This window comes from Acanthisitta chloris, unplaced genomic scaffold, assembly GCF_000695815.1.
Source record: "Acanthisitta chloris isolate BGI_N310 unplaced genomic scaffold, ASM69581v1 scaffold34067, whole genome shotgun sequence".
NCBI classification, from domain to species: Eukaryota; Metazoa; Chordata; class Aves; order Passeriformes; family Acanthisittidae; genus Acanthisitta; species Acanthisitta chloris.
In genome coordinates this window covers 70,994-92,978 of record NW_008684957.1, presented here as the reverse complement: position 1 = coordinate 92,978, position 21,985 = coordinate 70,994, and the positions used below count along the sequence as shown (strand labels likewise).

Genomic DNA, 21,985 nt, shown 5'->3' with positions numbered 1-21,985 from the left:
ATTTTCTCTCCCAGAATAAAATGCCTTCATTCAGCTTTTGGGACATGATTTTGTCACAGTTTAGACTAAGTATCTCAGTGAGTGGACACACTAATCTCCTGTCTCGCCTCTGCAAAAATCTCCCCTACAGGTTTCACCAGCAGTACATTCAACCAGTGTTTAATAGTCTCTCCCCTAGCAGATCATCTCCTTTTGCTGTTTTAAGGATCATGAAAGGAACACAGTAATGACCATATACACAGCTAACAAAACTGAAGTTCTTGAGCTTCACCTCAATAACATGTTTCTATTAATTTCAGGTTCAAAGACAGCTGCACTAACATGCACTATTTAGGAGTTCTATCACTCATCAGAGAGACAGAAGGGACCAAAAATCTGCATTATTCTATTATTCCCTTCATATCCTTCAGTGTTGACCTCTGAAGTCAAGCTTGGACCCTGCTCTGGCAAATGAGACAAGAATGCTGTAACAACACAGTTTATAGCCTTTGAATTATTTTATGCACATCATCTGCTCAGGTTGTTGATTTATACTGTAAAAAACAATACTGCTAATCAAGGTCTGTAACGTAACACATATGGTTCAAGGAGCAGACTGAGACTGCACAGGTAACCATAAATTCAGGATTCTACATCTGTTGAGTGCCTTAATTATGTGAACTGAAAAAAACCCCATTGCTTTTTATTTGTATTTATCAAGTTAAAAGGAAAAACGCATTTCTTTAATCGATGAATTTGCATGAATGTGTTACAACCCAACATGTCAGCACAACTTTAAACAATGGAAAAAAATCTTTTATCCCATGCATTAGGTACAGGAGGTTTGAACCTGGTCATGTGGAGCTGAGTTTTCTACACTAATCTCCCCTAGATGTTATCCAAGACTGGCAGAGTGTGGAGGAGGTTGTTTGATACCCATGAGAGAACAACAGATTGTTTATTTATTGTTCTTTCAAAAAAATTAGTGACAACACAAAGAATGTGTTAGGCAGCTTAAATATGGGGATCATCTAATAATGCTGGAGTCTATCAGATGGTTAGAACATAATTAACATTTAAAATGGTAGCCTGCAAAACAAATCAGAACTTCTTGGACTCTTTTAGTTATAACTGTCTTCAAAAACAGCTCTCAAGCTTGGTTCTTCCACCACTGCATTTGCCAGCATGGCTATAGTTAAAACAGTTGTTTGATTTCCTATATACATTGGGCATGGATTCTATTTTTTTTCTCTCCACCCTCCTGCCCCCAAGACTGGCTGGCCAAAGCTGCATAATAAAATAAACTCTCTATGAATCTCCCAACTCAGTTACAACATGTTTTACAGCACTCTAACACAGCTCCTCTCTGAAAACAGTTTCATACATATTTACAAGTGCCAGCACAGATGAGGCCTGAGGCTCCTCGTTGTCTGCACAGTAGCTACATCCTTATCAACTAGCAAAGTCTCTGAAGACTGAAGGGCATAGTTTTGGTAAGGAAATAACTGGAAATGTCTTTTCAAATAAGAGTCAATGTCATTTTCCTACTTGCAATCAAGCTCTATTAGCTTAAACAAGTTACCACGTATCAGGTGGAACCCTTGAACTGTTTGCATTTCACCCAGCTTGTAACAAAAGGCAAACAAGCCTTCCCTAAGCTAAGGGGATTCGCATTACCTCACCTTTGCTGGAGATGAAAGCAAGCAGAAAGACTCACCTGAGTTCAGCTGACTTGCTGTAACTTGTTGGCCTGCAGCAGCAAGCAAGGCTCTAAGCAATAGCTACACTAATTCAAAACAACAAACACCATTGCTATGTTTATAGTCTTGAAAATAAAAATCGCAGATCAAATGAAGCCATACAAATTTTTTTATGTATTTATAATGAAATGATTGCTAGAAGTTTTAGCCAGCACAAATTCTGAGGATTATAGAAGTTCAGAAAAAGTTTAATACCATGTTTACAGATTTTAGTTTTGGAAGAGTATATTGATGTTTTTGCCAACTATTTTAGGATTTTATAAGTTTATAAGATGTCAAAGGGCAGAAAATGCCTTCATGTTTCCCACCCAGCAGAGAACACATGGGCACTTCATGCATAATACTACAGACAGTGTATAATAATCAATACAGTAAGTTACCTTCTGTGTATCACATTCAGGATCCAAGGATATTAACAGTATTTTTCCTTAAAAGAAATCTAGTTTTCATGTCAATGCCTTTTTAAAAACTGAAATAAATATTTAACAAGTCCAGACAAAATGAGCTCCCAATCCTTAAATACTAACAAATATTAAAAAAAAATTTAAACATTATTTTTAAGAAATCAGTATACCATAAAACTGGTTAAACCACTGATTCTTTGGAAATATTCTATCTCACCAGGCTATTCTCCTTCCAAGCTTCTGGGAATTTTGGTCTTTGCTTCTCTCTAGACACCAAAACTTGCATATCTTCAAAAGTGGGATGGTTCCCGACTTCAGTCTGGAAAGCCATCTGGTACTCTGGCACAGATTCCCCTGTTTGCAATAGAAAGAGAGAAAAAAAAAAAAATCAGTCACAGATTAAAAGGCAGAGCAAAGGCTTTCAGGTGATGAAAGGTACTATCAAAGTTGCTGTCTATCAAGACGGCCCCCACTTTCCCCAAAGTCTAACTACACAAAAAAAGCTGAATTAACTAAGTGCTGACCAGAAGCCGTTCAAAGGACAGCATCCTCAAACCTTGCTGGTTCAGTGGCACATTCAGAATGTCTTGGAGCTTAAGGACAACATCTAATTCCTGTGAAATGCCACCGACTAATTATATTCATGTACTTCATTCAGGAGGAAGCCCAGCAAGATTACAAGCCTTTGCACATAAAGTGCAGCTGTTTGACCATAGAGATAATGCTGTATTTTAGAGTCATTCTATATGCCATAGCTTGGGAAGATGATGGTGGGTGTGGCACAACCTCACGTGCACTTTTCCATCCACTCTTTCATGGGGGAAGACACCTCAGGCACTGTTACCAGTCCAAAGAACCTTTGCCATCAGTCTAACTCTCAATGTTTTTAAAACTCCGGACAGTAATATTAACGCTCAAATTGCACAGACCATGAGGCCTGCAAACTGCTTAAACAGATAATTTCAAGTCCTAAAGCATGAAGCATGCCTCACCCTCACGTACACTGTACTGACAACACCATCCTGAACGCTAGATGGCACCGACTTAATGGCAGAAGTAATTGAGAAAACTATTTCCCTTCACTTGTAAAAGCTCTGGCTAGGAAGCAGCTTTGATTGCTGGTGCTGCTTTCTACTACATTTTTTTCCAGTTCTTTTAGTTACCTGGGAAGAGATCTGTACATCTCATAAATATCTCCCAGTAGATAAGGCCTAGAGCATACATATCTACTTGTTTCAAAGCGGATTCACAGTCCCTCAAGTTCACTGCTCCTTCAAGCACTTCTGGGGCCATATAGCGGATCGTACCGACCTGGGAAAACACAAAATCAAAGCTTCACATCCGCAAGTCATTTCCAAATTCAATTTATTATGGAGATTCATGTTTTTTAATACCCTATTTTGTCTGGTATTTTCTACAGTAAAGGAAAATGCAGTTCTCTTCTAATCAATGTTCTCAGCTTCCAGACTCTTATCAGCAGCCTAGTCACAACAAAACCCTTCCCCTACTCTCTCACTTTTATGTACACACCAGAAAAAAAATAATTTTGTCCCTTACTTAATGTTCTTGTGCGCAATATAATATAGCAGAAATGCTTTTTTTTCCCTTGAAATGACTCTGTTAAAGAGCAAGGTATGTATTATAATGGAAGAGGATACTGCTAAGCAGGACACTTGTTCTCTTTATTCCTGGACCATCAGTAAGGTTCCACCCTACATCTTTCATAGTCAAAAGTTATTAACAGCCTTGGAAGTTATCTATTAATTTTCACTAGGACATATGTTGATTAGAGCACTCCCTCATCAGTACTTGTAGGAAAGTATTTTGTCACAGGGCTATTCCATATCCCTGCATTTTAAACAGCAATTTCCTTGTTTCTTTGTTCAGTAAGGGGAGATCTAGAAAGAGCACCCATGCACTGTGTACTATAAATTTAGCACTTGCTTTCTAAGGGAAGGTGCTTAGCACTGCAAAACATTTTCTTTGAATGACATGTAAAGTTTTTCTGTAAAAGTACAGACAATAAATATATGGAACCATTAGGGACTTTCACTCTTTGTTTAAAATAGTCTCACTGTATTTCAGTAGCCTATATTAGATGTGAAGTATATTTATGCTTATACAAAAATAAAACAACCCCACCCACACACACACACTGAGTCACAGCATCATATAAAAGAAAGCTTAAGAAATCAGTTTCTTCTTTCTGCCCAGAATCCATTCTAACCCACTCCTAGCAGATGTTTTCCCAATCTGTTCTTTAAATTCATAAAATGATGCAAATTTTATACAGTCTTCCTCACCAGCTCATTCCAAACCTTGGCTGCATTTTACAGATTAGAATGGTTTCTTTGTAACTACCCTAAATTTTCCCAGCTACAATGTAATCCTAGTATCTCTTGTCCTATCCACACTGAATGCAAACAGTTTATTCCTTTCTGTTTGTAGCAGCTGCAGCTGTCACTTTGTAGCAGTGCACCCTTAGAGAAATTGTAACCACCTCAACATTCACTTTGTAACAACAGAAACAACTCTTTCTCAGTTATTACTTCTATACTCCTTTTCTGTCCTTTATACAATGGTTTATTTTCCTTTGTACTTACCTCACTAATGGCTGCATTATCTTCCTCACCTGGTCGTACCAGTCTGTTTCCAGTTAACTTCATGGAGAGCCCAAAATCACTAATTACACATGTTCCATCATTCTTTACCAGTACATTGCGGCTGTTCAAGTCCCGATGGGATATTGCAGGTTTGTAATGGTCTATTTGGACACACAAAAGTGCTCGTTACTATTTGAACAAATCCACTGTTTGGCAAAACAAGAGAACTTCATTATGTCTGCTCAGCTATTATAAACAGAGAATCACTTTTCTTTTAGAAAGGTAACATTTCTGCTTCTTTACAATGAGCTCCAGAGTATGCTACAAAACTGACTGGCATTCAGAGTTTCACTGTATTTATATAATATATTAGGCTACTGCTGGACACAGTTCTAGTGTTTGTCAGTAATCTGCTTTCCAAGGGATATTTCAGCATGATTTTGGCAGGGGAGACATTGTACAGTCTCCCAAACAGTACAGACCTGCTGCCACAGCCCAAATAGCCATTCCAAATAGTCTCTCTCGTACCCACACTCCCATGTCAAATACAGCACCAATTATTTACACAATGGTTGGAACTGGCATTGGCATCTAATGAAAAGATACACAGACTACAGTATTCCAGAGAATCTGAACATGTTGATCTTGCAGGGGATCTGTTTTTTTCCAAAGAATCATCTCAGTTGTTCCTAGTTTATATGTAATTTATTTTGTTAGTAAAGCATCCAGCACTATAGATCTCATTTTACTGTGGAATTTATTCTATTCCATGAGTTCCTTCCTAGCATTCACAGACTATGGCTGTCTCTTCTTTATGATGGAAGGCTTCCACATTTTCTGGCTGCTAATGGACACACCTGTCTGCACATTCTGAAATGATGAATTGAAGATGATAGCTGCAATTTCAATGGCACATAGGAATACTGATGTAGGTATTTTCAGAAGGTAGGTACTTTAGAAAAAATAATCAAGAGGTATGATAAATAAAACTACAGCAGAGTTAGAAGGTTTAATTATTTCTCCTTGTGTATACAGTTCACACACAAACTAAAAATTGCTTTGGTGATTTGTGTCTGAACTGCAAAACAAATGCAACACCCCATCTGTTTGCCCTCTGCTAGACAGCCAGACAGTGCTTCAGGTCTTCAGTAATCTGTTGCCATGATACAACAGCACTGCAGAACTCTGCCTCCTCCTCTTCCCTCTCTCTGGGGCTCGCCTGGTTCTTATTCCATGTTTTCATACAAGTGTCACAGATGGAGCACACAACATGGGGCTGTTCAGAAGGAAAGAACATATCAGAAGTTCTGAGTAATCTCCATTTGCATTCAGCATTTCTTACTCACCATACTGTCACAGAGGAAAAAAAGAAAGGCAGGAATCTACTACCTGAAAGAATTAAGAGTATCTTAAAGATCTTGGCATCCTTTCCTGGCCTTACCTCCTCGAGGCAGCTCCGTGTGCAGGTACGCCAAGCCCCTAGTTATAGAGTGTGCCAAACGACAAGAGCTCACCCAGTCACTTGTGTGGAGACTCAAATATTTGCACAAAGAACCCTAAAAAAATATCCAAAACAACAAACATGGATTAAAATCAATTGTCCAGTTGAATAGCTCAAAATCACTAATCACTAATAACTGACTTAGGAAAGTCAGTTTTATCCATTGCTCCTGAAAGGTACAACTGCTTGTGCTTACCTAGATGTTCTAAAACACAAGATTGGACTAAAGTTTCATTAATTACTAGTGCTGCCATTTCATTTATCTAACAAAGTGAATCAGAAATTTTATCACAAGATAATAGGATTGCCTATAGGAATAATGATATTAACTATAAAAGTCCTGTTGCACAACAGAAGATGAAAGGTAACAGCAGACATAGCGTCCCGGGTTTCTAAACAGTGGGCTTTAGACCATAAGCACTCACAGAACAATACATCTCTCACTGGCCCTGCTATATTCTATTTACATCTCAAAACAAAAAAACTCAAAGGCAATTCAGAATAGGAGTGAGTCCACATGCACTGAAGAAACATGAAAAAAGAATATCATGTCCCCTTCTCTTGAAAGAAAAGTTAAATGCGTAAAATGAGGGAGTTTCTAGTCATTTGTTGTGAAATGTCCAAGAAAAACAGAAGGGTGTCAGTTATGATACCGAGATATTCTAGAAACTGAGACTGCTATCAGCAACAGGAGCCAGACCCTGCAAACTATGACACCTTTGAGCAGTTTTGATGCAGTCCTCAATGACAATATAGTCAGTTTAACTAAACTAAACCCTCATACATGAAAAACAAGCCATCCAGTTATCTCTGCATGCATATTACAATATATTTATGACTATAAAGTACCTTGAATTTGCCTATTTAAATCTGTAATCTTATAGATGAACCAATGTGTGACATCTTGTCATAGCTGCAACTAAATACATGTGACTGCAAAAGTAGTTCCGTAACATTTGGTTCAAAAAATTTGGTATGTGCCATTTGAATCCATTTGGAGTCGACATTCAGGTATGTAATGCATGCACACTTGAGATGGAGACACAGATACCAGAATTTGAAGTGACTAAAGTTTTAGACTGTTCTTTAATCCAGTGCTAAAATGAAAACAGTACTCGGCACTCCTTAATAGAATCACAAAAGTCTTACAAGTTTTTAGACTTAGTCTGCTCAGATCAAGGAGCCCTGTAAATAAATGACCTCCCTGGTGAAAACACAGACCAAATGTCACTCACACAAGTTTACACAAGCATTTTTTGTTCATTGTTCAAAACGCTGGTATATGAATTTCAAATAGATTCTGGAATAAATGAAAAAAAAAAGCTTTGAATCCACCTATAAATGAATTAAAGGAATTTCACAGTTCTTCTTACTGTTTACAGCTTTTTAAGAAATACAAGCACTCTTATTAGCCTCCAACTGTCAGGAACTTGGGTGCAGCAACAGATTTTTTTTGGCTTAGTGGGTTGAGTCCCAGCCCATTCTAATGGAGGCTACAGGACTGCTGTCATGGTGTGACTGGGAAATACTCACTATATCTCAAACCAGATTCAAGATCTTTATGCTGCAGAGCCTGCTAGCCACCAGATGTTTTTAAGACAGCTGAGGGCTGTGATTTTCTGCCTTTGGTGATGTTCAATATAAGTGACAACCAGGAAAAGTCTCAGTCAGGACATATTTGTAGTTAAGATTGTCAGAGTCATGAGTTACATGTTAAATTGGGAACATTTGTTCTGACTCTAACTTTTGACAAAATTGATGTTTTTAACACTCAAAAGATTCTATTTGTGTTTTAGAACAATTCTGCTGCTGTTCTAAAAGGACATGAATGTCTTGACTACTGCAGCAACAAGTCTGTGGCTATTATGTATTCCCTACTATGTCATCTCTCACAGCTTACTCACTTATTTACCTACCACATCTCAGAGTACCATTAGAACAGCAGTTGACTGAGAAATATACCTATCTTTCCTTTTAGTATCTGCTTGCCTACTTCCTTTGGTCTGAAGGCATGTTTGGATAATAACACAATCTGGGTCAAACCTATCTGTCTTGCTTTCATTGAGGCAACACCAAGAACAATTTTTCTGTGTGAAAATATTCTGGTTTGCATGTTCTTATTTCCAAGAAGGAAATTATTTTGAGGGAGAATGATGTTTTGGATGGGGAGTATTTCACCTGCACATCTTGTATTGGTTACTCCTTATTGAAATCAGATTTATGGCTCCAGTTTGAACACTGCAATCCCTTTTAGTAGGGCTGCCACAGCAGGCTTCCTTCTCTGCTGCTAACTCCACATACAGCAGAACATCTGCTCACTGAATTAAGGATCACACTGTTCTTTAATTGCACCTGCTGTGCACTTTTTCCAATGACTTCCAAAGCACCAGTGGATTGATTTTCGACTAATCTTGCTGTTCTTAATACCATTTTGAGAAAGAATGTCATGTCATAAGCCTCATCTGTGCATTTAATCAGATTGTTAACAGATCCTGTTTATATAAGCAACAAGACACAATTTATGATCAAACTACATTTCAGCTGAACATCCTTTCATTCAAGAAAACAGTAAAACCAGATCACCTCTGAAGACAGTTATGCTGTGCCCTCCCAGGAATAGAATACTTGCTTGGTTTCACTTAACTCAGTTACTTGACAATAGGCCTGTTCTGCCACAGCAGGCCCAAGTGGATGTGTTTTGCCACTGTCCATCTGGTATGGGTACAACTGAGCTTTTTCTGTGGTCATTTCTAGTCTCTGCAATCTCTTCTCAGATGCCTCTCTGTCTCTTACAAGCTGACATGATTGAGTGTGTTCTCATTTAAAAGCTTCAGCTAAGATACTCTTTATATAAAATTGCAAAATGGTATATTGCTTTAAATTTATATCTATATATATTTAGGTAAGTATTATGTGTGTTTAACTTTCAACATAAGCATATAAGCAAAGCCTAAAAACCCTTAAGATAGGCCATAATTACTGCTGCTTATCACTACTTTTGGCTACTCAAATAAACAGCTTTTGTCCCACTGTCCCTATAACAGATGAGGCTTCAGTCATCACCTTTGCACTCTGGAGAAAATATTAGTTCCTTACTTGAGACCAAAAAGCTAATTAGAAAAAATTTAACTGAATAACTAAAGTTCTTTCCCATATATAAGCAACCCCCCACCCCCAAGATAAACACTATTTTTTCATTTTCATATATACAACCCCATATACATTACATTTTATGAATTTTCATGAAAGCAGTTCACATTTATACCTCATATTTAGAAAGTATTTTTGTTTCTATATATGTGTGTGTACATACACAGAGCATTAGGAACTCTCATCCATGAATTTTAGGGATATAACATTTGGTTAGCTAAGGAGATTTGAAGATATGGTTGTAGAAAGTAAGGCTGCCTTCTTAAGACTTGTCCTACATTATCAGTACATGGTACAGCAAGATAAATATGGTACGCCACAGAAAGCTTAAAAGAAAACAGGATAATTAGTTTGACAACAATATTGAGTCTGTTACGTTTCTTGTAAAAACTCCACTATTTACAGTTAATGAGGTCATCAACTGCCATAAGAGAGATATAATGTCTCAATACCAAGAAGTTTTAAATTTATTAAATTATTTTAAGCTAAAACAACTCTTCAAATCCTGTTCTTACTCAAGGACTAAAAAAACTTGCACCATAAACAACAGCAAATACTGCAGCTAAGCATTTGTAAGACTACACGTGGTAGCACTAACTGGGAAATCTTAAATGGTGTTACAGTAAACCACAATAAGGTTCATTAAAATTGTAATTTATATGGATTATTTTTACATTACCGTGCAAGAAGCAGCAATGAAAAGGACCAACAAAAACCAAAGTACATCCTATTTATGTGGCTATTCTTAGGATTCTAAACCAATCCAATTAATTTCTTTGAAGCACTTACATTGGGGTAATATTCCATCACCAATAAATATTCCATACGTCCATCTGCAGTGAATCTCTCATCCCCCACAATGAAACGGGCGATGTTATCATGTTCCATCAGTGGAATCCTGTAAATGTTCCTCTCATTGACAAAGTTCTGACGATTAGCAAAAGAAAATACTTTCACGGCAACTGGACGTTCATCTAGGGAACCTTTATACACAGCTCCATATCGTCCCCGGCCAATCAGCTGCCAAAAAAATGGAAACATTTAGTTCACTAAGTAATAGATAAAGACAAAGACTTAGGCTATAAAAATAGTGAAGATAGTGAATATTTTGTAATGAAACCCAGAATTAGAATACTGTCATAAAAGCTATTCTGGAGTTGAAAACCTCAGCATAGGCCAATTTAGGTCTTACTAAACTGATTTAAAGTGAATACCCAGTAAATATACAATAAATACCTATTCAATCCTTTTATATAGAGAATCAATAAAATACATGTGTTTTGTGCTGCTAATTGTCTTATCAAACTTTTGCCTACTAAACATTTATAGCTTTTATGGGATCAATTTTGTTTCACTCCTGAGATCACAGACATTAAGCTAAACATTTTAGGACAGTTTATAAGCTGTACCTTTTAGGTTAGTAATAACAAAATATCCATTTGCAGTGCAAAATAGATACCAAAAGAGGTAAGCAGGTTTTAACAGAATGGAATACTTAATTCCTGACTATGTGTGAATCTTTATTCTAGCCCCCACTATGTTAGACAGACTTCACAGACTGGCCTTTCCCATCTCCATGGCAACTGAAGAAGATAGATGTGATCTCTGCCCTAGACCAAAACACAGGCCCACCTTCAGGAAGAGCCCTGATTTCTAAAGCTCAAAAAATTCTAACTACATAAGAATTTAAGCAACTATTTAATTAAAATAATTGTCAGGAAGACCTAAACATGAAATTGTTAAGGATATCACAAACCATATTTTTACTTTTTAAATACTTACAAATGGAGGAAGAATGGAAAACAGAAGGGACAACAAAAGTAATGTTCGTCAAGATGATAAAATTGCCTAACAGGAAGGTTTTCGACAATAAAGTATTTCATAGACAGACTTTCTGTTTCTTAGTCCTTTCATGTCAGTGGATGGCAATGCAGCAGCATGTCACTTCTAGGTACAAACCTGGAATGCAATCTACCCACGCTGGTATCAAAAGGGAAGCACAGGTTAAGACATTTGTCCTGCAACACCCTATGACACGGGGTGGAGAGTCAGGTCCTTAGAATGTAAGAAACAGGACGGAAGATCCCATAGCAGATCTCTCTACCAATAAAGCTACTGCCTTCTCTAAGACTACATATCAGTACGAGTAATTTCACCTGGGGTTTTGCACACTGCTACAATACACATTGTGAAACTGCTGTAAACTCTGCCTCAAATATTCTTTTGCTGGCAGAAGGCACTCCAGCTTCTTTGCTGATTAGCCTGCTGTCACCAATAGCACAGCCCACACTGCGTGTCTGCAGTCTGCACTTCTAGGTGTGGTTTCTACTGGGAAAAAGAAGCAAAGCACCACTCTGCATCTCAGTCATTCTACTCATTTACTTCTGGCTAAAAGATTTTTAAAACTCCACAAGTTCTACCAAGCATACCAACTGGAAGCATAACATTTTGCAGTTTTGTGATGATGCATCTAACACCAAGCTGAGTAGAAAGTTCTGGTTGGCCTCTAGTTCCCATGGAGATAGATAATAACCTACAGTGAAGAATGACTATATGAAAATATACTGAATACACCACTACTGAAATACTGCCCTATCTGCAGTATATTTTATACTCCAATAGTGTTACTAAAGCATTTCAAATGACTGTGGTAGGATACTGTACTTAAAGCAAGTGGTGTCAAGCAAAAACATGGATCTTTTGATGCAATGCTGAAATACAGCACATTCCGATTTCTCCTAATGTTTGTATTTTTTTCCAAGGTAGAACAGGTTCTAGCTAATACCAACAATATTACTAACAAAAATCATACAAAATGTAACTGAGGTAACCTTTTCTTCTTTTAAGTTCTTCTTTGACAGTGATTTAGAAGAAAATATTGCAGAAGCACTGATACATTCATTTCTGTAACTATACTCGGGAGGTGATATGACCATAAGAGTTAAATTAAATAAAAATTAAGAACTTAGCTGAACAATTACCTCCAATAACTTTAGACTATCCAGATCCAATGAAGGCTCTGATGCTGCTGCCTCCATCATGTTCATACTGTGCAAACCCTGCTTATGGTCTCCTGTGGAAGATGGTCAAGAGATCAGACAGTTTCCTTTTTTGACACGCTCCAAATGAAAACAATACAACCTACCTGGGACTTGGCAGAAATACATACTGTAGATGAGGGCATAACAAGTGAGAAGGAATCCTGAAAAATCCCCAAGTCAGCAAAACCAGCAGTAAAGGTGCTGATAGCTACAGACTACAGATATCTGCTACACAACTATTTTGATAATTCAAAGTCACTGGCAATAACTATAAAGCATGTTCACAACCTCACTTAAGCTGTGTTGAGCAGAGGATTTGTGGAAGAAAAATGGGTCCCAAAATGCCAGCTTAGAGATATCATAAATCTCTCAGAACTGTTATGAAAGAGATATCACTATAAAGTGTCAAAGAGGAGAAAGGGAAGCTTTATGTACGAGCATATAATAGGGACTGGGGAGAACAGAAGACATAAGTTTAACTTTGAGGAATAGCCAAAAGAACAACTGAACGAAGCAAACCCAAAAATATCATTAATCCCTACCTGCAAGCATCCTGTATCCAAAGAACAAAGCAGCAATCAAAACAGCCAGTACAGACACAGATGCCAGGGCAATAACGATAGTCTCATCTCGATGAAAAGAATGAGAAGAATCTGAAAGCAAACAAGACAAGGACTCTTGAACTGTAGATTTGAAAGAATCAACACTATAAAACATACAATTGTTATTACAAAAAAAAAAGGGGAAAAATGTTCTCTGGATTGTAGGATTTTGCACTAAACCCTTTTTCCTCTCCAGATCTAGGGATGGCAGAAGAGCTGATCAGCTCAAACACAGCTGAGTGCACATTTCATTGGCTTTTCCCAGTCTTCCCTTGCCCTGGAGAATGAGGTACCAACAGTTAAAGTGAATATTCTTTCTAGCTGGCAAAGTTCAGCCCAAATATACAAGGCCAAGTTGATGCAGTCCTGCCCTGCTATCTGTTTCCTGGTATGAATCAGGTTTGTAACGTTTCCATGTTGGGTTTTTGAAAGTTATTTTTCCCAGGATTAAAATCTCAAAATTGTTTGCTAGTAGTGCTGCAAATGTGATGAATAGTGAATGTTTTGCATTCAAATATCTACTGCATACATAAGTCCACTTATGCAAATAATTCAAAATACTTTGGGGTTTTGATTTGTTTTGTGTCAGCACTTAAGATAGTTTTTGGCATAGTTTTCACTCCTTAATTCACAACAAGACAGACATATCTCCACTGACTGCAGCAGAGATCACGAAATCTAAAACAACAATAAAACACAATAAAAAAATTAAATAACTAGTTTTATTGGGCCTTTTTTAAAAACTGTATTTTATTTTTTGTCAAAAAATAAGAATCTGACTTGTCTTTTTTTTCCCCCCCTCAGAGGGGGAAAAAAGATTTCAGGAAAATATTTGTTAGCATCTTGAGCAGTGAGCTTAATGCTTCCCTGCATCAGACCTCAATCTTGTTTCTTGCAGGCATATAGAAATCCAGCCACTTTAGTATAAAAACTATTACTGCAGATACTCTTCTGATGTCAGAATCACTGGAATGTGGTACTACAAGACCTCATTTACTTTGGCTTCAAAACCAAGGTTGGGAACTATGTTTAAACTTGTCTTATAATTGCTAAAAGTACTCCCTAAAAGACTGTAATGAGACCTAACCACAAAATATAAAATGTATACAGACCTAAACATGGGATAGATTTTTAGGTGGGACTGAAATACAATTTATCCCAGTCTACAGTAGCTGAATAAACTGACAAATTCACTTTGCTTTAACTGCATTTCAAAGGAATTAAACATGATTCAGTTATTCAAATTCCCAGTGTGGACAGACACAGAGAACCAGGTAAGAATAGAAAGCAAATTTTAAAAGCAACAACTTCCTTTTTTACATAACCATAATGGTAAGGGGAAATAATAAAAAGCTGGTAAATCAGAATACCAGAGAGAGTTTCAGCTGTGACAGAATATGTGGAAAAATCACCTATCAAGACCAACATGCAGCTCATATCTGATATACTCTTTAAACAAAAGGCAGCTTGTGATAACCACACCATCATCAAATATAAATTTTTTATGCCAAAAGAAATAACATTACTACTGGTTTTGGTAAGATAAGTTTCACTAAAAAGAAAAGCCACTGCCACAGAGCACTGTAATGTGGAATAAGAGTTGTGACTTCTACTGCAAGGAGATTAAAAGGTACATGTTACAATTGTCATCTCCATTATTAATTCAAAACACACACATACATATATATTAAAAAACACATCATCATAAGGGAAACACATCATACAAAGCTCTATGAAACATTACACAAGTGGAAGAAGCTGAATAACTGATGTCAGGGAAATGGTAATTTTGACTTTCTTATGGATGGAATTTACATTTTATTGGGTTATCTTTTAAAATCGATATTAAATGTGGCAAGTTTTGCATCAGTTCAGGATAGTGCCTAGCACGTACTAAGAAAATGCAGGTTTTGAGAGACAGAGCTTTTTGCTATAATCTCAGCTGTATTTTCTCTGACCACAGAACTAGAGCACAGCCATTTGCAACCTTCCCATCGCCAACTAATCTGTAATCATTTCCACCACTATTTGCCAGATGACATCTGATGCCTAAGTTTGATTGCTCTACTTTAGTTCTTGTACGATCGGAGGGTTAACAAGATGCCTCCATCAGGAGGGTCCTTTTGCTGCTCCTCGAATCCAAGCAAGGCCCCAGGGCAAGAGCATCCAGAGAAACAAGCTCTTCAGCAGCTCTGGCTGCCTCGGCACACTCCCCTTAGAAGCCTATGAATGGTGGCATTACACAGGCTCAAGAGATACCAGAAAATCTCCAGATAACAACATTTTGTGCCAGCAGGAGAAAAACATGCAGAGAAAAGAGATCATTGCTTTCTTCTTCCTCGATGGACCATCCCCACTGGGGGCTTTTTCTCTTTAGTGGGTAGCTGTACAGCCACCAGGTAACCTAAAGAATCTCCCTGGGCATCAAGTAGAAAGAATGTTTTCATTTTTTTAAAGCAGAGATGTTTCTTTATGAATCTTGGACTGGCTTACCTTGAACCAATTTTCATTTCTCACAAATATTTGTAGTATTGTCAACATTCCAACAGACAAGTCAGTCCCACAGTGTGAGTTACTACTGTCAGGTTGTTTGGCAACTTTTATAAATTTAAGACTAAATACAAATTTCTTAGTAAAGGTAACTGAACATCTCAGTGGAGGGGTAACACACAGCTCAAAACCATACGATGGCCAGACATTTCCCAGCACTGCTACCACGTTAGGCATTTCTCTCTCTTTTATCAGGCATCACTGCCATAATAGCCTCCAAGCTATTGATAAACTAAGTTTGTCAAATTAAGCTTCCATATTTCCACACATGGGGCTGTCTAACTGCTTTTTTCCCAACCTTCCCCAGGAATGAAAAAGAAAATGAAGAATACTGACAGTTCTAATGGCATCAGGAAGAATAACATATTCCTTCAAATTAGCTTTTCCACTATAAACACAAGCTTGTAATATTAATTTATGTAAAAGCATTCCAATCTGTGTCTATGCTTGAAAAAGCTTCTTAACTTTCACAAATTAAAGCCTCTTTTGTATACTTCCCATTTCCATACTTTAAAATTAGCATTTATCCTATGACCAAAGAATGTTGTGAGAAACCAGAGAAAACTGAGATGAAACCAGGTAACAACAGCCAATGGCAAAAAGAGTCTGTAAATACACAGAACTCCTTCCTGGGAGCCAGAAAGGGGATGCATGATTCATGTATTTTCTTTTCTCATCAGCAAATGCTGTGAAACCTGCCGACAGACATCCCCTTAGTTCCACACCCCCCCTGGCCCCATATATCTTCCCTCTCTGGCTGCCCCAGATAAAGCATCAACTAACCCACTACCAACATTACTGTGTCAGTTCAAGCACCAATGTCTGTGCTGTGAAGGTAAAATATTCCAGCCTGGCTGACAAACTGTGAAGAACCCATGCAGAGTTTTCATAGTTCCTACTTCACCATTTGGCACATTGCTGCCCTGATACTATTACTGGAATGAGAAGGTATGAAGTGAATGGAAAGGGAAATGAGGAGAAGGAAGGATAGTCTCCTCCTTGTAGCAGCTGGAAGCTATCCAGAAAACATTACCACTACACCAAAGGTGCTACACCACGATGGCCAAACTGCTCCCTGGGACAGTGTAGATATCACTGTTATGATGAGATTTCCTAAGACAGCCATAAGAAAAGGCAGGAAGTGTTAATCAAGTTGAAAAACTAGGAATCCTATGGGGAAAAATCATTGTATAATTAAAGGCTGTAACCCAACAAAAATATACACAAGGATATGGCCTTTTAACTGTGTCAGCAGTGACATTGTTTCTTTCTAATATTTAAATGTTTGAATATGACACCTAAGGCTTTGAAATGCTGTTTCAATGCTATGTTTTCACATGGTGCTGATCATATAATAAAGGTCATTTGCACATAAATTTCCACCAAATCTCTATATTGCTATTAAAGCTTTTAATTTCATTTTCAGAAATCTGCCTACTCTTCCTGCAAATGACTCACAGCTGTGTATCTGTCACACAGTAGTAAATAATTCTAGAAAATATATGTGTTTAGATAAGCATTGTACAAAAACATTTTAGAGAAACATACAATTATTCTATATCATGAAAATCAGTTTTATAAACAATTACCTATGTTTCCACAGAATTTCTGGTAGCTGTGTATCAGAAACCAAGTGGTCTTACAGACCATAGGAACCAAAATATTAGTATTTATTTCAATTGCCATATAACAAATAAGTAGCAATGTTAGTCTCCAAAAAGTAAGGAAAACACCACCCTTTAACCTTCACAGCACAACAGCAACATCTGACTTTTCAAAACAACTACAGCTGTATGGACTCTGATCAAAGTCAGTAAAATTACACAGTGACTCACAGATCTCATCTGCCCATACAGATCACTTTAAAAAGAAGCAGAGTTTTCACGCCATCCTACAACTATTTCTTTGATGTGATAGATTCAATACGTTCATTGCCAATCTGTTGCAGAAGTTGCTCTTCCATTAAGGAATCTTAATGATACTAAGAATGAGATCAGAAGGATGAGGGAAAGCTTATGGTTCAGTCACCAAGGCAGTGTGAGATGGAAGGCTGCAGTGTGGGGGCAATATGGCCTTCAGCTGCAGATGACTGCAAATGTGCTCTGCAGACTGGAAAAGAGACTTTTCAAGTGTATTTAATTCTTCTTGCTTTTAAAGTCACAGTTCTTTTCAGTGACCCTGCACAACTTTCGTGACAGCGATAAGATCTTGGTCCTTTGAAAAAATACACAATTAGCAATCTTTTCCAAGGGCCCACAGATCTCAATCACAATCTGTTTATCTGTTTTGTCTGCACAAAGCTTACATCAAACATGTCCTAGGAGTCCTCCTCAAAGTGTAAAATAAGCCTTCATCCTTTACTTCATTCAAGCAGCACATTCCAGCCAAACCAAAACACCTCATCAGGTGGTTTTTTTTCTCCTCTTTTCTGGACAGTAACCAACATTTCTCTCCAACCAACTGACCACTGCCTCATTCCTGATCCACTGTCCTGCAGCCAGAGAGTTTAGTCTTCATCACATCAGAGCAACTGACAAGAAATCCTCCAATATAAACACTATACCAAAATGATCCAAACTATTTTGAGTAAATCCTAAATTCATTCAGTGTGAGGAAGAAAATGTGAAAGAAAAAAACAATAAGCAGATAACTTGTAACAAAAATCTATGTTAGTAGCCTAACAGCATCTAAAAAGATAGTATCTAAAAAGATACCCTGGACATAGATCAGACTATCCTGTAAAGCAAACAAGAATCCCATCGCACAGCCTTCTACATCAATTTAACTAAATGAATTTAAACCTGCATTTTCAGTTAAGCTGGAACTACAAGGTTGGAATACCTTATGCTTATGTCCTACAGACCTTTACAATTAACTCCATCAGGAGCTAATGCCAGTTTTCAATTAAACCTATGCATAGCTGAGAATGATGAAAAGAAAAACAAATAGTATTTCCTAAACAATGTTTGCCATTCGCCTAATTTTTTATAGATGAATGTATTAAAACAACTATTATCCTAATTCTGATTTGTGAGCTTGTGCATGAGAAGTAAGGCTGTGACCTTCTCTAAGTGCTTGACAAATTATTACTAAAATGAAAATCCATGTCCAAATTTATTTCTTGCAATAAGAGTCTAAAACACAAGTATCTGATTCCTAACAACAGGACTATCTTCAAAACTTGAACCAAAGTTAAGGTAAGGAAGACTTTCAAATACAATTTCTGGAGGCACTTGAGAAAGCACAATGAAGTTAGCATGGCAACTTCTGTGGTAGAAGACTGAACACTCAGTGTTCCGATGAAGAGCACAACAGGAACTGTATTTTTTGCGGGAGATGGTGTAACATTCTTTAACAGAAAAAACCTGCCAACCAATAACCCTAAGGCAGTTTTCTCGCATAACTGAAAACATATGTTTTCCCTGAACTTCAGAGCAAATCCCTGGTTTCTAGTCTAATGGCTTAGATGAAACAGAAAATTTGCACTTGCTTCCAATCATTCCAATATTTGAAGAAAAGATTTAAACAGTCACCATTATGTTTCCACTTCGCACTTAGCATCATCGTATTTGACTGATTTTAATTGTTTATATAAAATCTTATAGACTTATTGTCATGAGGTGTCCTTTATGACACATCTTTTCATGTTTTTCTCCACATCAGGAGAGCTAAATTTTTTATGCATTTTTCACATAATTGCATCACTGTGTGAAACCTGGACTGTAAGAAAGCACCAGTCTCTCGTGAGACTTGCAGTTAACATCCCAACCTGGCAACCATGCATCACAGATCCCATCTGCCTCCTCAGTGAATGCCTCAGAACATCATACAGCTTAGGCTGTAAAATTTATTTCCCATAATATGCTCCAAAGGAATCCTGCTATAGCTAGAAGTCAGTCATTCATGATGGCAGAGTTTCAGTGGGCAGATGTCTTCAAAAACCTGCTGCTGGAAAAAGCAATTTGGATTTGAGCTTTGTCTTGAAGAAGATGGCTCCCTTGCTGTCCCTGCAGCCAGGCAGTCTGAGGGGTGGAATCTCTTCCAGCATCTCTGTCCTCCTCTGGGATCCTGATTGCCACCACGCCCCTGATCCAGAGTCAGGCTGTTGGAATTGGATTGGCCCTTTTTGTTCATTTTGAATACTGGAGGCTGCACTGATACATGAAACTTAAAAATCAAGCATGAGTGGTAATTTCTTTGGCAGAGAAGTGGGCTATACAATCCCTAACTGCTCTTTCTTTGATGATTAGATACAGAGAGGTGAATTAGCAGCTTGTCAAATTTGTACAGAAGGAATTCATGAGTTCATAAAAATCCAACAAAACTTCTTTCTGCCTTTTCTTCTGCCAGTTCAGGCATCTTCAGCGTAATTTCTAACACTACTGAACAGATTCCTATAATCACAATGTATGTAAAATAACAATTGAAACACAAAGTTAAATTTAGATTACTCTTTCTGAAGTTCCCTATATAAATATTTGATTACCAAAGAGATACAAGAAATACCTTACTTCTATAGGCAAACTGTCATTGAGTACACCTAATCCTCGCCTTCAAACTTAGTGGAAAGCTAATTTGGGCACTTAACCACAATCTGCAGAAACCTTCTATATTGAAATAAAAGTCAGGAAAATGTTCTTGCAATAAAAAGGCTGAAAACAACATTTACATTATCCCTTTATATTGATCTTGGACCAACGTGACTTCCTGCTTATCAAACCAAATGGTAACTCCAGCCATAACATAATGGCACACTTCCAGCCTCTGTAAAACACTGGATCAAAAAATACATGTGCTGCAATGGAAAAAAATCAGTACTTCAGAAAGCCTCTTCAAAGCTATTTTAAGTTACTTTAAATCCAACAAGCTCAACAGCTAAATATTTCATGTTTGTAATGTTCCCAAGCACTAAAAATAGAGCCCCAATATTACATCAAAACACTGAAACACCTATTTTTATATGGGTGAGAAAACAACCAAACCCCCAAATCTTTCAGAAAAGGCAGCTCTGATCCCATGTGCCTGCATTTTTCAAGTGCTGAACCCCAGGAACACTGTCTACCAGCCAGTGATGTTTCCCTTCACTCTTACAAACCCATGTCCCCCCTCACCAGCCACTTCCTCAGTGGGAAGGCCGAGCCAAGCATGAGGTGTCTGGGCCTGTCCAAGCATGTGCTTACTGGGTACACCCCAGAGAAGTGGTGACTGCCTCCGTTCATGGCCATTGGAGACACTGGGCACAGAGGTGTGATGCTGCTCCTGCCCACCACCAGCTCTGCACTCTCTGCTTCTGCACAGAAGACTAATGCCCCGTCAATAAAGCTGCACACCTCTGACTAAGGTCCAGGAGTACTTTTTTCCTGCCAACCTTAGCAACAGGCAATGAAGAATGAACTGATTTAATGGATGCGATTGTATGGGGTGTTTATTCCAAAATAATTTCCCTAAGCACGTAATGAAATCTGAATTATAGCACCCTTTTAGGCAACCAACCTGTTTCAAGTATAAACCCAAGAACAGTACAAACAGAGTAAGAACAAGTTCTGACAAAACCTTTCATTACACTTTTGGTTTATGTCCTAGTCAGATCTAATTCCCTAAATCAGTTTAATACCGTAATCCTCAACTGTAATCCTCAAGTGTAGCAAGTATTTTAGTACTAAAACAGCTTTTCCTACTTTAAGGCAAGAACATTTTTTATACTTCCAGTACAACTCAGTACCACATACATTCATGTACATAAAAGGTTTTGCAATTTTAAATTTTAAGGCCTGTGCTACAGAGTTGTGAGTTTAATCTGTCTGATGTTTGAGAAACATTCATGGTTACTGAAGATTATGTTTGTCTGGCTAATGCAAATTCAAATAATACCTGTGGTATTCCAAAAGGTATGTATCTGCTACAGCTCTTTCTATCACAATTTAGAAGCACAGAGTACATGAAAGTACATGTCCCATTTTCCCACTAATCCTCCCTCATACTCTCCTGTTTTCCCCAATTGTCTTCTCTACATGGACATATACTGTCTAACTTTCACCAGACTCTTTTTTTAGGACATCGAAAATATTTAAAAGTCTTCTGTAACTTTAACATAACAATAATCACTACTTTTCTCCATACTCTAACATCATACTGGTCGGTCTGATTATTAGAAGGAGTTGTGTGATGAAACAAAGCGAGAAGCTGGAGCCAGACAAAAACCTCCCTCCTATCTCACCTCAGGGTGCCTGAGGAATACAGTGAATAGAATCTTCCCTTCTTTTCCTCAGGACCTTAGGCACTCTCATTCAGTCTGCATCAATGTCTCCAAGTATCTCACTCCAGTTTCTCGCTCAGTCCCCATCCAGCACAGGCCCATCACTGCTCTCCCCTGTGTCCATGCCAGTGAGCAGAGG

At 37.8% G+C, this 21,985-nt stretch overlaps 1 protein-coding gene across 1 annotated transcript in view; it reads right to left on the bottom strand.

Annotated features, from left to right (window-relative positions):
* BMPR2 (bone morphogenetic protein receptor, type II (serine/threonine kinase)) overlaps positions 1–21,985 on the bottom strand; it is a gene marked incomplete at its 5' end in the record, with an annotated part of 45,491 nt that overhangs the window by 6,401 nt on the left and 17,105 nt on the right. The window contains 7 exons of the mRNA XM_009079515.1: positions 2,361–2,497; positions 3,307–3,454; positions 4,747–4,907; positions 6,188–6,302; positions 10,187–10,417; positions 12,379–12,470; positions 12,981–13,091. Of these exons, the coding sequence (XP_009077763.1) occupies positions 2,361–2,497; positions 3,307–3,454; positions 4,747–4,907; positions 6,188–6,302; positions 10,187–10,417; positions 12,379–12,470; positions 12,981–13,091 (995 nt within the window). The remainder of the gene's footprint in view (positions 1–2,360; positions 2,498–3,306; positions 3,455–4,746; positions 4,908–6,187; positions 6,303–10,186; positions 10,418–12,378; positions 12,471–12,980; positions 13,092–21,985) is intronic.